Source organism: Ascidia mentula, chromosome 4 (assembly GCF_947561715.1).
Source record: "Ascidia mentula chromosome 4, kaAscMent1.1, whole genome shotgun sequence".
In the NCBI taxonomy this organism is placed as follows: Eukaryota; Metazoa; Chordata; class Ascidiacea; order Phlebobranchia; family Ascidiidae; genus Ascidia; species Ascidia mentula.
Window position 1 is genome coordinate 16516627 of NC_138569.1, and position 20744 is coordinate 16537370.

The following is a 20744-nucleotide window of genomic DNA, read 5'->3' on the forward strand; positions in this document are numbered from 1 at the left end:
ACGGTTGCGGTTGGTCACGTAGGCAAGGACATAAAATATGGTAAAATCAAAATAACCTTAAGTAAACACATTTCGATAAAATTTTGTAATATTTTGTCGATGAGCTGTGTTTCTGCTGAAAATATTTTACAAACAAACAACTAATTTGACACAAGGTCACAAATGTCGCGTGTCGCTTGGCAATGCGCATGCGCATCATGCTTTTAGGGAGGGAAATAACCGTTGTGGAAATCACCGCTTTGTGTCCACTGTGAAAAAAATTCAAACAGGTGAGTAGAGTTAAAACTTTTTTGAACAATAAAACCTTTTTTATCAAAAATTTAATACTGTTTCTAGACTGGTGACAAGTTTGAAAAGTAGCTACATTGCTTTTTGTTTGTTTGTAAATTCCTTTAATGGTCCATAAGTTATTGCACTGCAGTTATTTTTGTTTGCAAAAAAATAAAATATAATACAAGTTAAAATAAATTGTGAATTTTGTAACGTTATTTTAACTGTAATGATACTATATTTACACATTAAGCACATCTGCTTAAGTTATAGTGATTTGTTTGAATTAGATTATGCCCAAAGAAAGAAGACTCACAAAATCGTTCACAGCTTCAAGGCTGAAAGAAGTGTCAGTAATTCCTCTGGCATGGCATGTGAAGCGTGTTTTGGATCACACATACTGTGAGCTGGATTTGAGGGTTGCAGAGCTAAACAATTTCAAGAAGCAGTGTGGTTATTTATTTGATGTGTCCCACTCCAGGAACATAACCCAAGATACCAGCAAAGAAGAGTTAGTGAAACCAAACACTTCCACTAATGAGGAGACTACAGAACAGTGGTTTAAAAATTCTTCTTCAGTTCTCAAAATAGATCTATCACTAAATAACCTAGTTTTACTGGAAATCAGTGATCTTGAACTATTTACTGAGCTAAGAAGTTTGGATGTCTCACTGAATAAAATAACACACTTTGGTGGGGTGATGGCATGCTCTCAGTTAACAAGCTTATGTTTGGCCTACAATGATATTAGTGATTTACCTGTGTCAGCATTGGAGCAATGCAAGTATCTTTACAGTATGGTAAGATGGTTTCACAGTGTGGTTTGTTATTTGGTAATAACTCACATATATTTTTCTAGGACCTGAGATCAAATCAGATCAGTGACCTTTCCAAGTTGCCCAACATGCCCAGCCTGGAGATACTTAATATTTCGCACAATGCATTGAAAACATTGGATGGCCTACAAGTGCTAAGATCAATTCGAAAACTATTTGCTCAAGACAACAAATTGGTATGTTATGTTTAGTATGTTTGTAGTAATTCGAGTCCATACTGCATTAAAGTTCATCTTGTCAAGTAAAAGAGATAGAGACAACAAGATTGTGATTAATTTGTTTGTTATTTATTAATACACAAAATATTCCCATACCAATTAAGCTTATCTATCAAGCTTAAACAGTCACAAAATTGCTATATTGTTATAACAGTTAGGAAGGTATTCCTAGCTAGTCTACCAGCTAGCACAGTGCCACATCAACAGCTGCACTGATGATACCTTACAGGTCGAAACAGTGCGTGTATACACCCTGTCTGCAGCTCTCATTGATTATTATGGCTCTTTTGCGCATATAGGAAGGTATTGTCGAGGTCGGTGCCTGCAGTAGCCTGCAAATAGTTGATTTGTCCCGCAACCAAATTCCCACCCTCCACAGCCTGGTTGAAGTAATGAAGCATTTGCAACAAATGCAACAACTGAATGTGGATGAGAATCCATTTGTTGAAAGTGAACCAGCAAGTATAGTGCATGAAGAGATTTTTGAAAAAACAACTGTCATATTGCTAAATGGCACAAACATCCGATCTTTTCAGAAACAGGTTTGTGGTTTATGGCTAACTGAGCAAAACTTTAAATGTTGAAGTGTGGTTACTGTGAGTACCATTTATGTGTTGCAGTTTTCAGGTCTGCCACTGAGCAAGCCACCACCTGCCAATGAATCAATAAGGTTATCTTTGAAGCAGGCAGTGCGTGATGTGATGTGGCAAAACCTCAAAACAATGGAAAAGAGACACGAAAGCTATCTTCAATACCTGCACAAAAAACTTTTGTAAGATCTAGTTAGTTGCTTGAAAACTAAGCAAACAAATGTTTTCTGTTTAAAAGTTGGTTGCTTAGTTTTAGCAGTATCTAGCCCTCGATTGGGCATTACCCAACTATTTTAAAAGTTTATTTTTAACTAAGATTATATTATATTCCTGAAACTTCAAAAGGAGTAAAGGATGATCAGCACCAGTGTATGCACTAATATTTCATGCAATGGCATGATTGGCAGGATCGGCAGTGTATGATCTTTATTTGTAACAGATATACTAATTTCACCTATTGGCATCCTCAGTATGGCTGTAGCCATTTTTGACATTTTCTCTAGTTTTTAACTAAGAATAACTGATGCAGTTATTCCTTTTATTACATAACATAAACTTTTGTGTACTGGACAATGCAAACAATGACACAGCATGACTTTACAGGAACATGATTGTGGATATGGAAGAATTTACAGAGCAGACTGAGTTGGACACTGAAGCTTGGTGCACGTAAGTTGTGGCATTATACCCCCACAAGTTGTTGATGTTGGTAAATATTTAATTGTGTATGCATGAGCATGAAAAAGTTTTCTTCAAGAAATCACCCTTTTTCCAGTAACACTGAAACTCCATTGCCAATTTCAAAATATTAAATAATCTTGTGTCAAAACTGTTTGATTTTACACATAGAGCAAAACTGTAAGTCATGTAGTTTTTGAAATGTAAATTTAGTCTTCAAAAGCTTCCAGGGGCTAAATTGGAGAAAAAGAGTTGGGATCCTAGATTTAGGCACAACTTGTGTCTCACAAGGTATATTTTGAAATTGATTGTGTATACATGTACTACGCCAATCATGGGAGGGAATATATCTTTTGTGATCATGTAATTTCAAATAATACTTTTTTTGCTCAGTTACATCGACACCTTGTCTCCAGAAGAAGTGAAAGGTTTATCTGTCAGCAAAATCCGTGCATTGGCATTAACTGGTCCTGATGGTTCCACAATGGTAAAACTGTCTTGTAAACTTTGTCTGATAGCATTATCTGTATATTGCTTTCAATCCAATCACCTGATATATTATATTACTATTTAATTTTTATATTACTATATTTATATTACTGATTAATATTCCTATTTTGGAACAGGCTCTTGATGATAAAATTATGAGAAGAAAGCCTCCTCATCACAAAAAGTAGTATCAGTTTTTGAGAAAATGTGTGAATTTGCTTCTGTCACCTCATCTTTCTAATAATATATACTGTAATTCTTCACTGTTTATTTTTGTACTACTTTTCACTGTACAATGATCTGTTGTTTTTTATTTGGTGATGTTATCAAACGTTACTGTGCTCTTTATTACTGTGATAAAATGCCTTTTAAGAATGGTGTTCTACAGTTTTGGTACCTGTACATAATGTGACAATAGATATGTTTTATTTTGCAGACTCTTGTTAAAATTAGTTTATAATGATAAGAAATGTTTTACAAAGACAACTGTGCACAAAACAACTTGAGAATGTTCTGAGTGGAGGTAATTGAAGCTGAAATTTTGAATAAATGTGGTTTCAATTACTTAACTTTTCAAAGCTGGGATTGGCTTATTTTCTACCTCGTCGCCCAAACAACCACATGTATGCATAATTGGCAGTGGCCCAGCTGGATTTGGCATTGCACAAACTTTACTGAAGGTACAATTTTGATTGGAAACTATTTAAAGATTACATTAAGTCTGTGTAGTCCAAATATGTCAGGAAAACTACACAGTTGTCTAATATTTTTTGTCTAAAGCACTTGTTACAGTTTGCAACCACTGTTTGTCAATTACTTGTTACAAAAAAGCATGGACAAACCATTTTATTATGACTATTTATGTGCATTTGACAGAATCATGACCAAGTGCAGGTTGATATGTTTGAGAAATTGCCAATTCCTTTTGGTCTAATTCGATATGGAGTCTCTCCAGATCATCAGGATGTGAAGGTTGCGTTTTAATCTTTCGTCACTTTCTGGAGTAACATTTGTGCGACCTTTTTTAAGAATGCAATAAATGGGTACAGCCAAACTGCAGAGTCTGGGCGATTTGATTTTTATGGCAATGTGAATGTTGGCCAAGACGTCTCTCTTTCTGAATTACTTGAAGCCTACCATGCTGTGGTTATGGTATGCCATTGTTTATATTTAATTAAATACTGTAGATAATTAAGTTTGCTGGCATCGCAGTCAAGCTGGATTAGCTTTTTCCTGACAAGTTTGAACTCACAACCCTGGGCTTACCAAGCCCAAAGCTCTTAAAACTTCGCTATAGCAGTTCAGAGGTTGAACATGGTGTATCGTGGTGTACCACAACATAAGATTTATTTTTTCAGTGTTATGGGGCACAGCAAGAAGCCAATTTGGACATTCCAGGAAAGGTGACATGCTAGTGTCTGCTAAGTGTTTGTTACAAATATGTTAGACAAATGCTTTTCACAGAATCTTAAAAACGTTTTCTCCTCAAACCAATTTGTTGGATGGTACAACGGAAATCCTGAATTTCAAAATGTATGTAGGCATAATTTTGTTGTTGATTATTGTATAATCACACAAATGAACATTTTGTAACATAATTTTTTCTCACAGCTTGAAGTAAACTTATCAGGAAAAAGTGCAGTCATTATTGGTGTAGGAAATGTGGCACTTGACTGTGCACGAATGCTTCTCAAACCAACCGACCAGTTGAAGGTAACTTCATTTTAAAACGCTTCCATCTCAACATGAAAATTAAAGTGTTCCTAGATTCACGTTAGTTATCTCTTCATGACATTATGCAATTGTTTCAAAATTGAATAATTTCTGTGCCCCAGTGTAATGCTGCTATAAGATTTTCATTGTGGACATAACTTTTTATAGGACACGGACATTACAACAGATGCGCTAGAAGTGCTCATGCAGTCAAATATAAAAGAGGTCTACTTAGTTGGACGAAGAGGACCAATGCAAATGGCGTGTACCAGAAAAGTATTTATTTTTACACAATATTTTGGTAAACTGTTATCATGGTAACATATTTGTAGGAACTGGCTGAGGTAGCTGGGCTTGACTGTGTCAGTACATTGATTGATGATGACTGTTTTCCAAAATCAGTAGAAGACGCCCTAAAAACTAAAGGTTAGTGTGGTTATTACATGCATTTAAGTTTAGTTAAGTTATGTTGCACTGTTAAAAAGTTTTGCTTACAAATCGTATTAGTAATTTGGTTCAACTTCAGCAGTTACATGAGTAATTATTAAGCATGATGTAAATCAAATTATTTCTCTGGCTGCAAGCAAATATATTTTGTTGCAGATTTACCAAGAAGAAAGCAAAGGAGATTAATTACTTATCTGCAGAAAGTTTCACATAATTCTAGCAGCGCCACTGTAACAAATACAAAAAAGCTTCACATCAAGCTACTGAGATCGCCAACTGAAATCTTGTCAAACGAATATGGCCAAATTTCTGGGGTCAAATTAAAACAAAGGAAAATGACTGTCAGTTTTATCCTATTGATGTGTAATGTTCTTTAATGACAAATAGGAACTACATTGTCTTTCTTTCCTAGGGTGAAGATGCATTTAACCCAGAGTTCTTTGACACTAACAGTTTAGAAGAAATTTCATGTGATATGGTAATATCATGTATTGGATATCAAAATGACGTGCTTTCATGTGATATTCCTTTCAAAAATGGAAAAATTCTAAATGAAAATGGTAAAGTGTTGGACAGAGAAGGTAAACTAACTGTAGTACATCTTACAACTTCCCTATCATAACATGATGTTTATTTTGTAGACCTTTATGCTTGTGGATGGTGTCGACATGGTGCAAAAGGTGTTCTGGCTGATAGTTCTAACGACAGCTTGATGACTGGAGCAACATTGCTAGCTCATATGAATGAACTGCTGCAGGAAAAGAATTGCCAAGGGAGCGCCAAAATTCTTCCAAAGATTTTGCAAAAAGGTCGAGACAGCATTTAGGTTTACTGAATAACAGACTGTAGTGAAAAACAAAAATGTCCCTTTTGACCAGCGCTGGTTTGAAAACTGTCATGCCAACACTATTTTAGATATTTTTTGCTATTCAACAATGTAAAGCCATTTGTCACACAGGAAAACAAATTACAACTTGGTTGGATTGGAAAACTATTGATGCTTATGAAATCAAACAAGGAAAAGAACTGGGAAAAGTTCGTGAGAAAGTTGTCAGCTGTGAAAGAATGCTCAACATTGCAAAAACCTAGCATGTATGATAGACCATTAGTTACATATTATTTAGGAAAAACTATGCAATTGTGTTGTGTCTCAATATTCAAGGCTATTGTCAACTCTCCGTTTTTGAATTTACAATACCGAGAACTACCCTGAAAAAACTTTATTTCCTCTGAAAAGAGACATGTTTCAGTGTATCAATTCTTTGTTTAAACAAGTTTGTCATTTGGCCAACAAAGTGACTTAAAACACTGCCCATCACTGACTTTGTATCGCCGCTTTTAACAGGTTTATGCGTTTACATGTATGAGCTCACAGCAACCTTTACGGATTCCAGGTATGCAAAATAATCATGCATCAATACATATTGCCAGAACATTCCTAGAAAAGTATTTTTCCATAAATAATGACCCTAATATGTCAAAAACAGATTCACTGTTATTGACCTACTTTAAACCCTCTTATTAAAAAAAAATGTCAAACACAGTTGATCAGAAACACATTGTGCCAGTTTCAATAATGCAAGATCATTAAGTAGAACCAGTGGATGGAACATTTCTTTCAGGTAGTAGGGCAGATTTGGAAGTGTAAGGGATGTGGAAAATTTAAGTTCAGTGCACCAAACTATTATATTTATTGTGATCTCGCATAATATAAAGTGTTTAGAATAAACTTTGTGAATGGCATTGAGGATATTTTACAGTTAGCACTGCATTGCACAACATAACAATTTTGAAAATCATTTATAAAACAAAACACACAACAACTGTATTAATTTTACAATGTGAATCCACCCCCAACATGTTCCATAGCTTGCACAGGATCAGCAAAGGCGAGCCAATCAGAAGAGTACGTAGGCAAAAGACCCATGCTGTTACATTTGTAAACAGCCAGGCCCAGTGCCAGACAGTTTCCCAGCAGATAAACCAAAGTCTGAAGAATGTACTGTCTTGACTTCTCCAACATTCTTGTTGTGGCCCTAATGCCCATCAGTGCTTGTATTGGTCGAAAGAACATCATTCCCACCATCATAATAGGAAAAATGGATATGGTGTTGCCAGCCATGTACATAATGAAGATGTTCATTGGCAATCCCTTGATTGGTGCCAGTGCAATATCCCAAGAGCGCTTATCTACCAGATCTACATGGCTTCCTTCTTGTGTTGCAGTTGCCTCTGCTGCTGGAAGTTTTTCTGTGAGATATCCAGGTGGTGATGGAAGTTCATTTCGTGGATCACCCTTGCGAAATGATAAATCTAATGACCACTTTTCCTTTCGCTTTCCTGCTTTATGCTGGCCAGACTGTGCCACTTGCATTGTAACTTATAACATAAATTTTAAATATATATATATATAGAACAAGGGGTTTAATATTTTCTGAAAAAGAGATAATTGTAATTCTTATATAATTTACCTACAAACTGGTTTTTAATAATCATATTGAATAAATCTTCTACTTCACTTTCCACTTCCAGCAAGCAACATAGCCGAAGAAATTTGAACTCTGGTAAATAACGCCAACTCATTCGCCTAATTCCTGAATATATGTAGATTTTCTAAGGACGATATTTTTTAAAAATACTGTCTATTTCCAATCGCGTCTTAATTGTTTTTGCTTACTAGATTTTTTACTTCTTCTGTACTTTCTTATTTTATTCAAAACTACAAATACAACCAACGACGATCAAAATAAAGTAACAATTAATTTGGTTACGATCATTGGATTTATTTTCGGCACACGCTTTTTACAGTTTTTGATTTGGATTTTTTTTAAGTTGTATATTTCAAATAGTTTGTGATCTATATTGACATATTTTCTCTAGCTTATTGTCCAATAGTTAGTGACTAATTTATGTGCACCGCAGCTATGACACAGGACACAAATTGCCGCGGAGACGCAAAAGAGTAAGTTTAACATGTTGTGATAGTTACATTGCATTTTTATTGTTTCACGTTGTTTATGTTGCGCAGTGCAAAGCCAGCCCCGGCCATTTGGGCGCAAAGAAACGACACCGTATTTATCACTTTCAAAGTAGAAGACTCCCAAAACACTGAAGTTGTGTTTAAACCTGAAACTGTCGAATTTTCTGGAAACAGTACAAGGGGAAGTGGCAACTTTTCTAGCAATTTAACACTTTTCGATGAGATTAAACCTGAGGTATGATAGGCATTATAAAGATGTAAATAATAATTGTACTACAATACTTTAGAAAATGGCTGTGTGTTTGTGATGGCACGCTGTGAACTATGGTCTTTTACTGATGAACATGGTTAGGTTAACATGCTAATTTTTTACTTTTTGTTTCAAACAGGGTTGTAGTTGGTCAAAGAAAGGCTTTGGTGTGGAATGCAAGTTACAAAAAAAGAGAGCTGGCTTTTGGAAACGATTATTGAAAGACTCGGCCAAGGTGCAAGATGGTTTTTGACTGTAAAACTATAGAAAACAATCTTTAGCTTGTTGCAACAAACATGTTGCTTGATAAAATAATATGCTCATGTATAAAGGCTATAACTGCTATAAAACATTGTATATTTTAGGCCCATTGGTTAAAAGTAGACTTCCAGAGGTGGAAGGATGAAGATGAATCATCAGAAGATGAGGGAGTGGGTGGAAATGAACCAGACTTGTCACAGGTTTTCATTTTAAATTACTTTCTGTGTTGCAATGATTATTTTGTCATCAACTTTGTGTGTTCATGGTACATTTTTGTCAAGTAAATTGTATTGGTGTTCTTTTGCAAAAATTCTCCTTTGCAAATTTTATTTATGTGGCCTTGTTGTTTCTGAATGATTGATGTGAATTACAGATGATGGCACAGATGGGCGGAGGTGGAATGCCGGACATGGGTGACATGGGAGACGATGATGAGGAAGTAGACAGTGATGATGAGGGTACATAATATCAAAATATTGTCCATGTAACCTTTTCAACAAGTCATTTGTGTATCTATTTATGTCAATTTTGTTTTGTTTGACTATTTTGTAACATATTTCATAACGTTTTTCTCCTTATGGTTTGGGCATGTTTATTACCATTGAATCAACAATTTCCAAATCTCAAATCAATTAAACCTAATGACTGGATTGGTTTTTCCTCCTTCATCTAATCCAGCAGGAGTTTGCTACGGTCAAATAATAAAAAATGTCACATTGCAAAGTTTAAAATGGGAAATTTTTTTAAGGGCAAACGCAATCAAAGGGGACACTGACAACAGTGTTGTAAGATCTGTTCTATGAAGACCAATACAATGTCTTTAAATAAATTGTTATACCATTTCAAAAACAATCTAGTACATAATTGCAAGTCAATATTGAGTTGTGTAAAGACATCACAATGTTGCATGTTTATCTTCTTGCTTAGGGAATTTCGTTTCCTCCCGTAACTAACTCCATAACTTTGTGGCCATTTCAGATATTCCCGAACTTGAAGAGAACCCAAGCAAAGATGAAGAAGTAGCAGATGCGTGATCGTTTTGTAAACCCCTGCACAATTTGTTCCAACAAACGCGCGGCGCCACAAAGCGCAATGAACAACAAACTTGTTGGTGCAGAAACTTTATCGCCCGAGCAGCATCTACTGTTGCATTTGATTTCACATTTCAAGGAAGATTGCAATTGTTTCGCCAAACTGCTGATTTGTTCTCCTGGCTGTTGTACAGTGTCGCTACTGTCGAGTAATAAACAACGTGATTGTTGATTTAGCACATGCCTGTTTCCTGCGCACACAGTTGGGCAACTGAGGTTTATGTAGTGCTGGAATTAAACAGTCACCCACAACTTTTAAGGCTCCATTTCGAACGTTTACACCTGACTTGTCTTGTTTGTAATTCAAGGCGATTTGGCAAAATGACATATATTTATTGTACCATTTAACAAGGCAAACCAGAAACTAGTTTCGCTTTCCCGCACCGGTTTATCTCAGTTTTATGATATTGGCAGTTCAAACAAGTTAAAATTTAGTTTGGGATAGTTGACTGATGTACTGCGTGGAGCGTAGAACAAATTATTCAGACAAACACCATATAGTTGAAATCAATACGTGGCGGTTTTTGTTTGTGTGGTCCTTTTTGAGTCTTAAGGTATCAAAAAATGCATCATTCGATACAATATAGCGACGAAAAAGTTTTATAGTGTATGAACAAATAACGACAGAGGCCGAAGTGCTTTTCTCACTTCTGCACCTAACGTCTGGCACAGAATACACATTATGCGTAAAATGCCTGCCAGACAAACCAATAAACCGCTCGAAGCGGCTACAACTGTTCCGTACGGGGAATTCCGTCTTTCAGGTATTGCAATGATATTGATATTGTATCTACGACTTGTCCTGTTCTCGAAGGTGTCGCGGCAATGCCGGGTGAAAATGCTTGCGAACTGGCGCAACAGTCGACACTGGACGGTATTTTCCTTGGATAACAGGAGCTATCGTTTTCGACGGATCAAACACCTCAATTGGCAAGGATTCCTTTGGCCGCCCCTCGTATTCTCCATCCTCAATGTCCTCTCTGACGTTGCCCTTGCTCTACAAAAATGCATTGCTTGTTTACGTGTTCCGAAATGATGGATAAGTTATGTGTCCTGTTACATCGGCAAAAAAATTAGGGGGTATTTTATTTGTCTTTCCAATTTTGTAAGTACCGTATGTTTTTTTTCCACGGGTGAGGGCGAATGCCCTCCCCCCTGGGGACGCACATGTACAGTCCAAAAGTTTTGACAAATTAAAGCTTTATAGTCAACAAAGACTTGGTAACAGAGTTTTTTCAACAGCTTTTCTACGTACGCACTAATATTTCATGCAATGGCATGATTGGCAGGATCGCCCCACTGGGCAGGTCCTTGCTTAGCGATCACAGCTATCGTATCGCGATCATTGGGCCTTGGCTGCCAAGCCTGCAAACCTAATGATTTCTTTTCTACATACAATATAATTTTTCTTGTGACGTCGTTTGGTAGGCTGTGGGCCTATATATTACGGCTAATTAAAGGCATCAACGGTATCGCTTATTCAAACATAACACGTATAACTCAAACAATTGCTAGTAAACATTTATACTGGATGGCCATCAATTAAATAAAATAACGCAATTTAATACCGGGTATTTGTTTTTTTCCTTTTCTTGTTGTCTGCTCTTTTCTCCCCTCACATGTCTTTCTTGGATTCTCAAATCGTTGCGCTTCATAGTAAAGTTTGTTAGAAAATGTAGGTGACGTCAGTCTGACCGAATAAGCATGACACGACATGAACTTACATGGATTTCTGCCATTTGTTTTTGGAATTCCATCTCACGCTTTGCTTGTTTGGCTTCTTGCTTCCTCGTATCGCTGAGTTTGGCGTTTGCTTTCTGCAACGCGTTTTCGCTCATTTGTTTTCTAGCAGAAAAAATGTATTTGTACTTGTAGTCCTGGTGAACATCGTTCACTTTCTAAAGCAAATACCTCCAATACACTTCCCGTGTGGCTGCGTCAATTTCCCGATCGCCTGTTGTTACTTCAAACCACCAGTTCCACTGGAAATACGGTTGGTGGTAACGGTCCTGAATCTTGCTCTCTATGGCGTAGCACCCTAAGCAAAAACGTTTACCGCTTATTGGTTAAAATCACCAAGGAAATATTTAGCAATGTCCATCTATTTATACTTTTACGCAGCAGTTTGTCAATTAAGTGATTGGAAGTGAGGTAACGCAAACCTTCATCTCACAGAAACAGAAACAGATGACTTGTATGACGTCACTGTCGCGGTGTTATCAGTTGATAGCAGAGTAACAAAGAAGAGACTTGTGTCAAAACGAATGAGTGTTGGCAAATATTTTGTACACCTATAACGAGGAACGAAGAACCAACCTGGAATATTGGGCAAAGTGAACTGGACTGTTTTGAAACGAAATTCTCGCGGTGTCTTTGGATCGGCGAAGTTCGGTGGACTATCCCCAGGCCAATGAAAAGTGTAGAAATCTAAACAAGGTTTGAGTTACATTACTCTGCTTTGCTATCGTTAAACCTAAACACTTACTTTCGCCCTTGTTAAGCTGCGCTTCAAAGTGTTTACTGTCTCTGTAGTAGAGGTATTTTGATGGATTCAAAAGGACCTGCAACGCGAAAACAGTTCAGTTGTTTTTTTGTCCAATGCGATGGTCCCCAATTATATGTACGTTACGAAGTACCCAAGACTGTTTCATAACATTTACATTTATACAAAAGATCTCTACTCTGTTAAATCACAGTCAAAAGCTTGTAAAAGGTCAAATATGCCGCCATGGTGTTTGGTGTTGTGCAAAATGCCTATCTTGCTACCTCAAGCTCGATTTCGTACGAAAAGTAGTGTGAGCTTCCTTTTGTAAACTGCTCGTCCACCCAGTTCTGAATGTTTTGTCCAACGAACACCTGGATGGGCTCGGGCACGGCTTGGTATGCGCCCAGTATTGAAGGACAATACTTTATGTAAGCTGTTGGTTTGTCCTTGTAGTTATGGTAAGGTAGCATGTATTTGGAAAACTCCTTTTTGGTCAGTCCGTTTCTGGTGTCATTATTTTCAAACCGGTGTTCAATCTTAATCTCTCCAAGTGCCGCCATGTTTTTTATTCTCAACTGTGCACGACGAAGGTCGTTGCCGAGAGCCCCCATCGGCAGTTTTCCGTCATTTTCCTTGATTAGTCGCTCCAATGTGTTTTCGCGGTGTCGCGGTATGGCCGCCATATGGAGTGTGTAGTTTTCATCGGCGTCCTCCTTTACAACGCCACCGCATAAATGTCCTATTTCCTCGCATTCGCTTTGGGCGTGTTGCAGTGAATGATACACGGTGAGCTTATCGAACTGGTAGACGTCCTCCAGGGTGATTTGGTCATATTTCTTCCAGGTGCACGACCCTTTGACTGTTTTTCCACAGGATCAAATGCCAAAAAAGGTCGTGTTAAAGTCAGAAAAGTTGCTCAGTTTAAGTGCACATGTACCAATGGTGTCTTGTTATTTGGCACATGTGTTATATTTCTATTTAGGCACTCAACATGGGGATCAATGCTAAATAACTCCAAATTCAAACTTTTGGCGGCATATTTGTCCCCACGCTATTTATAAAGCACTTCTGCAATACTTACTGAAAAGTGAACTTCGAAGCTGTATGTGTGGTTGAATTTGGGAGGCAGCTGCGTGCCAATATTTAAAGGCGTGTTGAAAGTCTGATAGCTACCCGAAGGCCCCGGGCAATACTTGACATACGGCACCTTTCGCGGAAAGTAATACTTTTTTTCAGGGTTTTTCTGTGGCTCGGGCTTGGGCTGGTTTTTCAGCCTCACAGCTGGGTGGGCTGGGGCTGATATCACGATATTACGAGGCATGTTACTACGCCTAAGCGAGTACTTCTCCTCGCTGTTTTCCTTTTGAATGCCCTGACATTGAGGGTAGAGCTTTTCGCAAAGGTCTATCGCCTCGGTGAAGTTGTCCACGAGCGAGTAACGCACTTTAGGCGCCGGGGTTGAGGCCATTTTCTTTTGTATGTTCTCGGGAATCGGCGCAACGGCTTTTTCTTTTTCCACACGAAGCGCGGTTAGGTGGGCAGCCTCCTTAAGTTCGGACAACTCTATGTTGTAGTCCAAATATTTCCCATCGTAGCGCTCCCACCGACACGGCCCTATAAGGATACAAAGGTTTGCGCGTGTTTAACGTTAATGTGCCAGGAACTATAAAATATGCACTCCTATATACAGCGTATTGCACGAACCTAGAATAATAACCGGTTTTGAAGTGTTTTTATATTTGCCCAATGAATTTACTCTGCTGTTCCACTCTTTAAAATTTAGCTTATTGCCTAGTACACTGTTAGCCATTATGTTATTTTTCTATTGCACGATTTTACAAGCAAGCGAGCGTTACTCACGAATTAACATTTTTCGCAAGTTTTTAAACTGGATCAACCGCTTATACGAGGTTACGAGTGTACACGCAAGAAACCGCCGCAACGTTTATCGTAAGCTGCTTAATTTGCATGAAGTTCACTTTTCAAGTGCTGTGCCTTCAATTATACAAGGAGTAATTTCACAAAGAAAAACATCTTTTATATTTCAAAAAATTTTAAAAACAACTATTAAAAATTTTACCCAGCAATAATAGCATATCACACCAGCCTTTTACCTGGTTTGATGTCTATATCCATAGCAGGCCGACCGTCCATATACAAAGTTACTCTCTTTACTTCGATTCTTCGTATGTCAATGATGAATTTAGTGTACGTTTTTTGCCTTTCTATGTCCACCATGCGATATTTAAGGTCGGAAAGTCCGTCTGTTTTAGCTCGAGCTTCTCGCGTTTTGTTGAGGCGATACCTGAACAAAGGGCATGTTTGTTATTTACATGAGAAAAAGCAATGTTGGAAAGACTTGGCACTTACGGAAACTCGTTCGGACTGAACTTCCACGGGTGTTTGTGCACTATCATCTTGTATCTCCCGATTTTCAGATCTGACGGCACGATCTTCATGTTGCTGTTAAAATGCCATTGTTGTTAATTCGAATTTCGAACATATGTACAGGGCCCCTGTTTCGACCTATTAAATGTCATCAGTGTAGCTTTGTGGTGATTATACGGCGATCTTGTGCGCCAAACGTCTAGGCAAAGACTCCACTTTGAGGTGACTATTTATGTAGGCATTTAATCGTGCTTTTGTAAGATATGTAGTAACGCTGGCGGTTTCTTTCTTTTTAAAACAACTTCTTTTTTGTATTTTAGTGATGTTTGACAATTTGGAAATGTAACAAAATAAATTACTTGTAAAATATTCTAAACTCCATGTCGTTGTCTTCACCTCCCCAGCCCCAAAATTGATTTGAATGTCCGTTGGCTTTTCGATATTGCGCGGGGCTGATTCCGGTCACACCACCAAAGTCTGTGCCGTAATGAGGCTTGTACTCGAATTTATCGATGGCTGCACAGATAAAAGAGTGTTTACGATAAAAAATACAATCTCTCCAGCAACCACCTCGTAGTTCACTGCAAACAATTACCAGGTGATAAATGACGTGGCTCACTCCCGCACATGTACAGGTTTTTGTCGTTTTCCGGTATCATGTCTACGTCGTGAAAGACGATACAGTCGTACGAATCAATTTTCATGGCCTCTTCGAACGCTGCGTTCATTACCATCGCTTTGTTAAACTGGCCGTTGTCAAACTGGAAATATATCTTGTACATCACATTTTGGTGAAGATAATTTATGATTATAACATTAGTATTTTGCAGCCCGATTTAACCAAAGTTACCATACAGCGGAAAAAATATGGCTATACCAATATGGAGACTTTGGTACCTGCTCAGCCACATAAATACAGTAGTGGGTTTTCTGGCGCTTTAAAATAGGATGCAAATAATACAAGAGTGTTTTGAGATGAGCATCTCTATCCTTGAAAGGGATTATGACGGCCACCTTTTGTCTGAAACACAATAGGACTGCATATGAATTTTGATGTAAACTTAACTTTAATAAAACTTACAAAGGTTTGCAATTTGCAGGAAAATAGCAACCGCCTTTCATTAGCTCAGGACCTGCCATTTTCCATACTTCGGCGTATGAAGGAGTAACATTCGGATTGATGTAAACTCCGCCCGCTGTAACAAAACAACTGGGTTTAAACTCATTGTTTAAATTTAAAATAATGACGTAAAACATGAAACAGGCAACTTTTTGTGTATTTTTTTGAACACCGTCAAACAGCTCAGATTTTTTGTAAAAAGCAATTCGCTGTGTCGATCATGGGATGCAGGACTGCATCCTAGACATTTTTGTGATTGCTTATTATATACGTCGTGAAACATACAGTTTATTCTTTGTAATCAAAATAAATGTACTTTCTGCATTGCAGTCACGATACTTTTATGTAGCAAGTACATTACGATGCTCACTTAGCGTAGACGGTGTTTCCGAGCAGTTTTTTAATCCCATAAGATGACGAGAGGCTGGTTCTTCTTTGACGTCGTATTCAACGCTTTTCGGAACTGCTGGGTGATGCTCGTTCACAAAACGGCGGGCCTCCAAAGGAACTGCTGGTATGTTCCTGTTGTGATTGTATCTGCCGAACCAATAACACTAAATGGAACTGCTAAAACGAACAGGCTACAATTTTTCGAAAGTTAAGGGTATATTATGACCCAAAATGCTGCAATTGTGATGGGCGAAAATAGGTCAATGTACACCAAAAAGCTGCAAACTGTGATAAAAAATACCTTTCGTTGTTCATCAAATTGACTTACCTATTTGATCGACGAAACGTAAAAGAAAATATGACAAGCACTATTGCGGCGACCGATACAATTTTAATGTATTTCCTTTTGCCCGGTCTTATCCATCTTGAAGGAAGGATCCCACATGTTGAAACATTGCGACTGATCCTTTGCAACAGTGTCATTTTCTCGTGCGAGTTACAGAAGCTGCCAAAGCGAATGCTTCGATGACTGGTGAAAACGTCACCTTCACCGACATACACACAGACTTATATCATAAGTTGGGTCTGGCTAGCATTAACGTTTACGGCTTTTGGTAATAAAATAGGTTATTCTACTAATATAACTCAGTAAGGTGCGTAAATAGTTGTCTTCGCACCACAAATATGACCAAAATATCCCGCGAGCTTTTCCGTCTGTTCGTGCTTCTAAACTAAAGTTCTGCGTGAAACATGAATAACGCTGATTGAATTGCAACGAGACACGTAAGTGCTGTACGAAGACAGGTTTCGAGAACGCGATGGATTGGCCCGAGGCTATGTACGGAACAGACGCGAGCTTTCCTCCTCTTGGCAGCTCAATTTAATGAAGTAAAATGGAAATATGCTGTTTCACGATCAAACATTTTTAGGCCAAGATAATTGGCCAAATTCGCTGTTGCGGCTGTTTTAAGTTTGTTTTGCCTGATTAGGCATTTAATTATTTTTTGTGTAAAACTCCACATTAGGTTCTGGTCTTAACGACGTTTACTGTGTAGGCCTATACTAAATTCATACGCCTCGACGTCATCGTTTTCATGCATTTCAATTGTTGGTACGTATTAATGTAACGAATACAGGCGGTTTGGGTGCGCTGGAAATTTGTTTCACAATAAGTGATATATTATACTCAGGCTACATAACATTTATATTTCTAAATTTAGGTAAAGGGAATTAATTTTATATGACAATACTTTAAGGCGGTTATTGCGTGTGCTTTAGGAAACCGAGCACACATCAACAGCTTATTCGTTGCATTACAAGGTTTGCATGGCAACCTTATAGATTAAAGCATAGAATACTAAAACATGGAATGGAAACTCCGCTGAAAGTGCGCCGTCACGCATGAGTAACACTTTACGCGAAATGAAAAATGCATTGGGTTAAATGCGATTTTGGTGTTTTGTAAGGGGCTTAAAAAACCATTAAATAGAACAAAATTTAAAACTTTTTTAAAAAAACAAGAAGTTTGGTCCCTCGTCTTTTGAAATATGTGGATGATTTTGAATAAATCGTGTCGCATCATTTTTTACGGCGATTTGCTGTCTACTACCTTTTGGGTCAAAATATGAACAAATAATTGCGCGCTTTTGCTGTTTGCAAGCAGTGGGAGGCTAAATCGAGTAATGTTATCAACTACTATGCTTGTTATGTAAAATCAACTACTTGCTTATTATATTTTTTTCTAGGACAGTATCTCTGCACACAGTAATGCGGTTGTTTGGGAATATTTATTTTGCAAAAACGGCATTTGACAAACAGTTGACAAACGATAGTATGGCTGCTTTTTTCTACGATTTCTGTATCTTGATGAAGATGGAGAGGAAGATATTATAATAACCCAAATTATTAAAATCAGGAAAAACCTCGCCAACACCATGTTCATACTGCTGAGTGCAAATGTTGCCAGTAAAGTCCAACACAAAACAACATTTTTGTGCATAATATGGGTTTGAAAAAGTTAAGCCTTGACAAAATATATGTTGATTGCTTGCAAATACTCAAGGGCAGTGGGAATACTTCCAATATAAACCAACTTAAATTTGTATATAAGTGTTTGCATACGAGCAAATTCTGAAAACTTTCATCTTTTTCTTCAACATGACATGTCTCCTCAGAAGCATTTTAATACATATCTAAATCAAATTCTGTTGTGTTTTACTTAAAACTAATCTGCGAAGAAAAAAAATGACTAGTGAAAAAGGTTATTTTTAATATATAAAGGTCCAATTTGGCTGAAACAAAAGGCAATTATGTTTAGTTTAACAAAACATACATATTTTCAACTGTGTCATGAGCATTCAACCAAATGTTATAATAAGAGTAAAAAAATATACTTCTGTTATGTGTGCAATAGTTTGACAAAAATAATTTCCATCAAATTTGATTTGTTTTCTTCTCAGGGATATTGTACTATCAACACTTAACGTCAGACTTTCGGACAAAAATGCCAATATACAGCCATATATTTACAATGAAATCAAATAGAAAACTCAGTGATGTGTGGGAAAAATGTATAAAGTAGATTACTAGTACAACAAAAGCAGGTTCATTAATATTCACAGAGCATCGGGCTCATATGTGGCATGAATTGCTCAAAACCAATGGAATATAAAAAATGACACAAGAATTTATTTGATTATGTCAATATTTTTTAGATAGTTACCACTATTTATTTAATATTTAATATTATTTGCAGAAAAGATGAAAAACGGCCAGATTTAAGTATGGTTAAACAAGTAAATACAATCTTTAAAATTAAAAAGCAAAATTTGGCCCCATGTTATCTGGTTTACAAAGGCTACAATCTCACATTTTGGGCCAAAAACTACTTCATGTAGTACTGCACTATCTGTCCAACATATGTCTTTACAAAAAGAGGAGTTATGAAACATTTTGAAATAATGACTGCAAAAATGTGACCTCTGAGTCAGACTGTTTTGTTCATATATTAGGTTTCTGAATCCCATGATTGCTTTTTAGGCAGATATGCAAATCTAAAACATTACGTCATCACTTGTATGACGTAATTACATGTCTTACGTCATCTTTGAGGTTGACGCGAAGACGTATTAACAATTTTTTAGTCTGTAAGGTGACTTGTAACACACGGTCAAAAAGTGCATTATGGCGCGTCATAATTAAAATCATCCACATATTTTAAAAGATTAAGGATGAAACTACTTAAATTACATTTAAATAAATTCCTGTGGTTACATTAACTTAGAGTTTTTCTCCGTCGAAAAGCGCCAAAATCGCATTTAACCCAATGCATTTTTCATTTTGCGTAAAGTGTTACTCATGCGTGACGAAAAGAGTTTCCATTCCATGTTTTAGTATTCTATGATTAAAGTAATATGGATTTAATCTGATTACTCAAATTTAGCCTTCACTCAGGTGGGCTATTAGCCGACACACCGTTCAACTAACGTAGGGGTCAGTAACAAAGTCGTTTGGATTGAAAAGTTTGATGGCTAAGATAAAATGCTATTTTTATGACCCGCAAGCATGACCGCTAGCGTTTATGGAGTGCTTATACTTACGGGTCGCGTGGTGCGGATGCAAACGAATCTGCCTACATTCGACCACATAGTCTGAATTAAAGAAATCGTTTTTAATATTTATTTGCAAAATGTAACTGCCAGAAAAAGAATTTCTTCATCATTTTGGTGCTCTGCCAAGTATGGTGCACATCTGTCGTCGTCGCAACTTCGTGTGTTGTTTTTACGCTAGGTGGCGATACAGAACCGCATTGTTTGAAGAAGTATGCGGTTTTGATAGGACGTTTGATAACTTGACCAGCTCGAGTTTAGTATTTTTTCGTGAGCACGTAGAAACACATGATAAAAAATTAGGGGATTTTATTCTGTAAGAGGTATTTCTGTACTTTACATAAACCATACAGTGCCTCTAAAGTCATCAATATCAATTCTTTTGAAAGGGTTTTGTGTTCAGAAAAAAAGCGGGAGTCGTACAATTGAACTGTAGTTTAAAACTTTGTCTTCACAAAAGGTTTGTTGTAACATAACATTGCTTCGTAAAATACCTATTTAGCATTTAACTAATTTCAGTCGTAACTTTTTTACACATAGCATTTAGCCAAGAGTTTGCCTTGGTCTCCTATATAGCTACTAAGGCATTTGTATTTTTCCTGAGACTTAAAAAAGTGTACAAGAACATGACCATCCAGGCTCTGTGAAGGAGGTTGAACAAAATGTAAAATTAGTCTAAAACTAAATTATTGTATTGTGTATAAGCTGCAGACAGATGGCCTAAATTATTGTAGTTGATGTAAGTTATTGCGAGATTCTTGTTGACTAAAATCATGCTTTTTTAAATCGGAATAAGAAAATGGCTGTTTATAATGATGTGCACACTGTAAAAATGATTATTTGTAGATGCTTTAAGTCAATATACTGATATTGTAGTTGGAAATGATTATTTGGGTGGTGTTATTTTTTACCAATGGATTTATATTGTCA

General features: G+C 37.0%; 5 protein-coding genes across 6 annotated transcripts; 3 read left to right on the top strand and 2 right to left on the bottom strand.

Moving 5' to 3' along the window:
- Positions 1-256: 256 nt before the first annotated feature.
- On the top strand, positions 257-3337 carry LOC145899772 (uncharacterized). The gene is made up of 8 exons (XM_082988674.1): positions 257-269; positions 561-1070; positions 1130-1282; positions 1624-1866; positions 1945-2096; positions 2518-2583; positions 2986-3079; positions 3219-3337. Exons 2-8 carry the CDS (start codon positions 564-566, stop codon positions 3267-3269), a joined length of 1266 nt encoding a protein of 421 aa, XP_082844800.1. The 5' UTR covers positions 257-269; positions 561-563; the 3' UTR covers positions 3270-3337.
- A 178-nt stretch (positions 3338-3515) lies between these two features.
- Positions 3516-6338, top strand: LOC145899771 (NADPH:adrenodoxin oxidoreductase, mitochondrial-like). Its single transcript, XM_082988673.1, has 13 exons — positions 3516-3604; positions 3661-3761; positions 3958-4053; positions 4111-4233; positions 4440-4484; positions 4546-4614; positions 4693-4794; positions 4963-5070; positions 5127-5220; positions 5398-5582; positions 5654-5822; positions 5883-6050; positions 6200-6338. Exons 1-13 carry the CDS (start codon positions 3541-3543, stop codon positions 6328-6330), a joined length of 1455 nt encoding a protein of 484 aa, XP_082844799.1. The 5' UTR covers positions 3516-3540; the 3' UTR covers positions 6331-6338.
- Positions 6339-7060: 722 nt separating this feature from the next.
- On the bottom strand, positions 7061-7671 carry LOC145899775 (ER membrane protein complex subunit 4-like). Its single transcript, XM_082988678.1, has one exon. The coding sequence runs from the start codon at positions 7613-7615 to the stop codon at positions 7076-7078; it is 540 nt and encodes a 179-aa protein (XP_082844804.1). The 5' UTR covers positions 7616-7671; the 3' UTR covers positions 7061-7075.
- Positions 7672-8053: 382 nt separating this feature from the next.
- On the top strand, positions 8054-9999 carry LOC145898905 (co-chaperone protein daf-41-like). The gene is made up of 6 exons (XM_082987566.1): positions 8054-8203; positions 8270-8456; positions 8611-8706; positions 8837-8932; positions 9106-9190; positions 9711-9999. The coding sequence occupies exons 1-6, from the start codon at positions 8151-8153 to the stop codon at positions 9764-9766; spliced, it is 573 nt and encodes a 190-aa protein (XP_082843692.1). The 5' UTR covers positions 8054-8150; the 3' UTR covers positions 9767-9999.
- A 165-nt stretch (positions 10000-10164) lies between these two features.
- LOC145897821 (uncharacterized) lies at positions 10165-16806 on the bottom strand. Of its 2 annotated transcripts, none has more exons than XM_082986269.1 (15): positions 16535-16806; positions 16187-16353; positions 15778-15892; positions 15594-15717; positions 15292-15457; positions 15056-15212; positions 14679-14771; positions 14423-14613; positions 12590-13167; positions 12309-12384; positions 12140-12250; positions 11735-11861; positions 11548-11668; positions 11392-11472; positions 10165-10820 (listed from the first exon to the last, which is right to left on the bottom strand). In XM_082986269.1, exons 1-15 carry the CDS (start codon positions 16687-16689, stop codon positions 10614-10616), a joined length of 2469 nt encoding a protein of 822 aa, XP_082842395.1. In that variant the 5' UTR covers positions 16690-16806; the 3' UTR covers positions 10165-10613. The 2 variants fall into 2 exon arrangements, with proteins under 2 accessions (XP_082842395.1, XP_082842396.1); XM_082986270.1 differs by lacking the exon at positions 12590-13167 and adding an exon at positions 13390-13922.
- Between the last annotated feature and the right edge of the window lie 3938 nt (positions 16807-20744).

Bases quoted from the DNA above. Each gene is read 5' to 3' on its own strand.
- LOC145899772 (XM_082988674.1), top strand. From the start codon at position 564: ATGCCCAAAGAAAGAAGACTCACAAAATCGTTCACAGCTTCAAGGCTG. The intron at 2,584-2,985 runs GTAAGTTGTGGC...TTTTTTGCTCAG, and splicing joins GACACTGAAGCTTGGTGCAC to TTACATCGACACCTTGTCTC. The intron at 3,080-3,218 runs GTAAAACTGTCT...ATTTTGGAACAG, and splicing joins GTCCTGATGGTTCCACAATG to GCTCTTGATGATAAAATTAT.
- LOC145898905 (XM_082987566.1), top strand. From the start codon at position 8,151: ATGTGCACCGCAGCTATGACACAGGACACAAATTGCCGCGGAGACGCA. The intron at 8,933-9,105 runs GTTTTCATTTTA...TGTGAATTACAG, and splicing joins ATGAACCAGACTTGTCACAG to ATGATGGCACAGATGGGCGG. The intron at 9,191-9,710 runs GTACATAATATC...TGGCCATTTCAG, and splicing joins AGTAGACAGTGATGATGAGG to ATATTCCCGAACTTGAAGAG.
- LOC145897821 (XM_082986269.1), bottom strand. From the start codon at position 16,689: ATGACACTGTTGCAAAGGATCAGTCGCAATGTTTCAACATGTGGGATC. The intron at 14,772-15,055 runs GTAATTTATTTT...GCATTTTAACAG, and splicing joins GAGTTTAGAATATTTTACAA to CAACATGAAGATCGTGCCGT. The intron at 11,473-11,547 runs GTAAGTTCATGT...TTTACTATGAAG, and splicing joins AACAAATGGCAGAAATCCAT to CGCAACGATTTGAGAATCCA.
- LOC145899775 (XM_082988678.1), bottom strand. From the start codon at position 7,615: ATGCAAGTGGCACAGTCTGGCCAGCATAAAGCAGGAAAGCGAAAGGAA.
- LOC145899771 (XM_082988673.1), top strand. From the start codon at position 3,541: ATGATAAGAAATGTTTTACAAAGACAACTGTGCACAAAACAACTTGAG. The intron at 4,054-4,110 runs GTTGCGTTTTAA...ACCTTTTTTAAG, and splicing joins CAGATCATCAGGATGTGAAG to AATGCAATAAATGGGTACAG. The intron at 5,071-5,126 runs GTATTTATTTTT...ACATATTTGTAG, and splicing joins AAATGGCGTGTACCAGAAAA to GAACTGGCTGAGGTAGCTGG.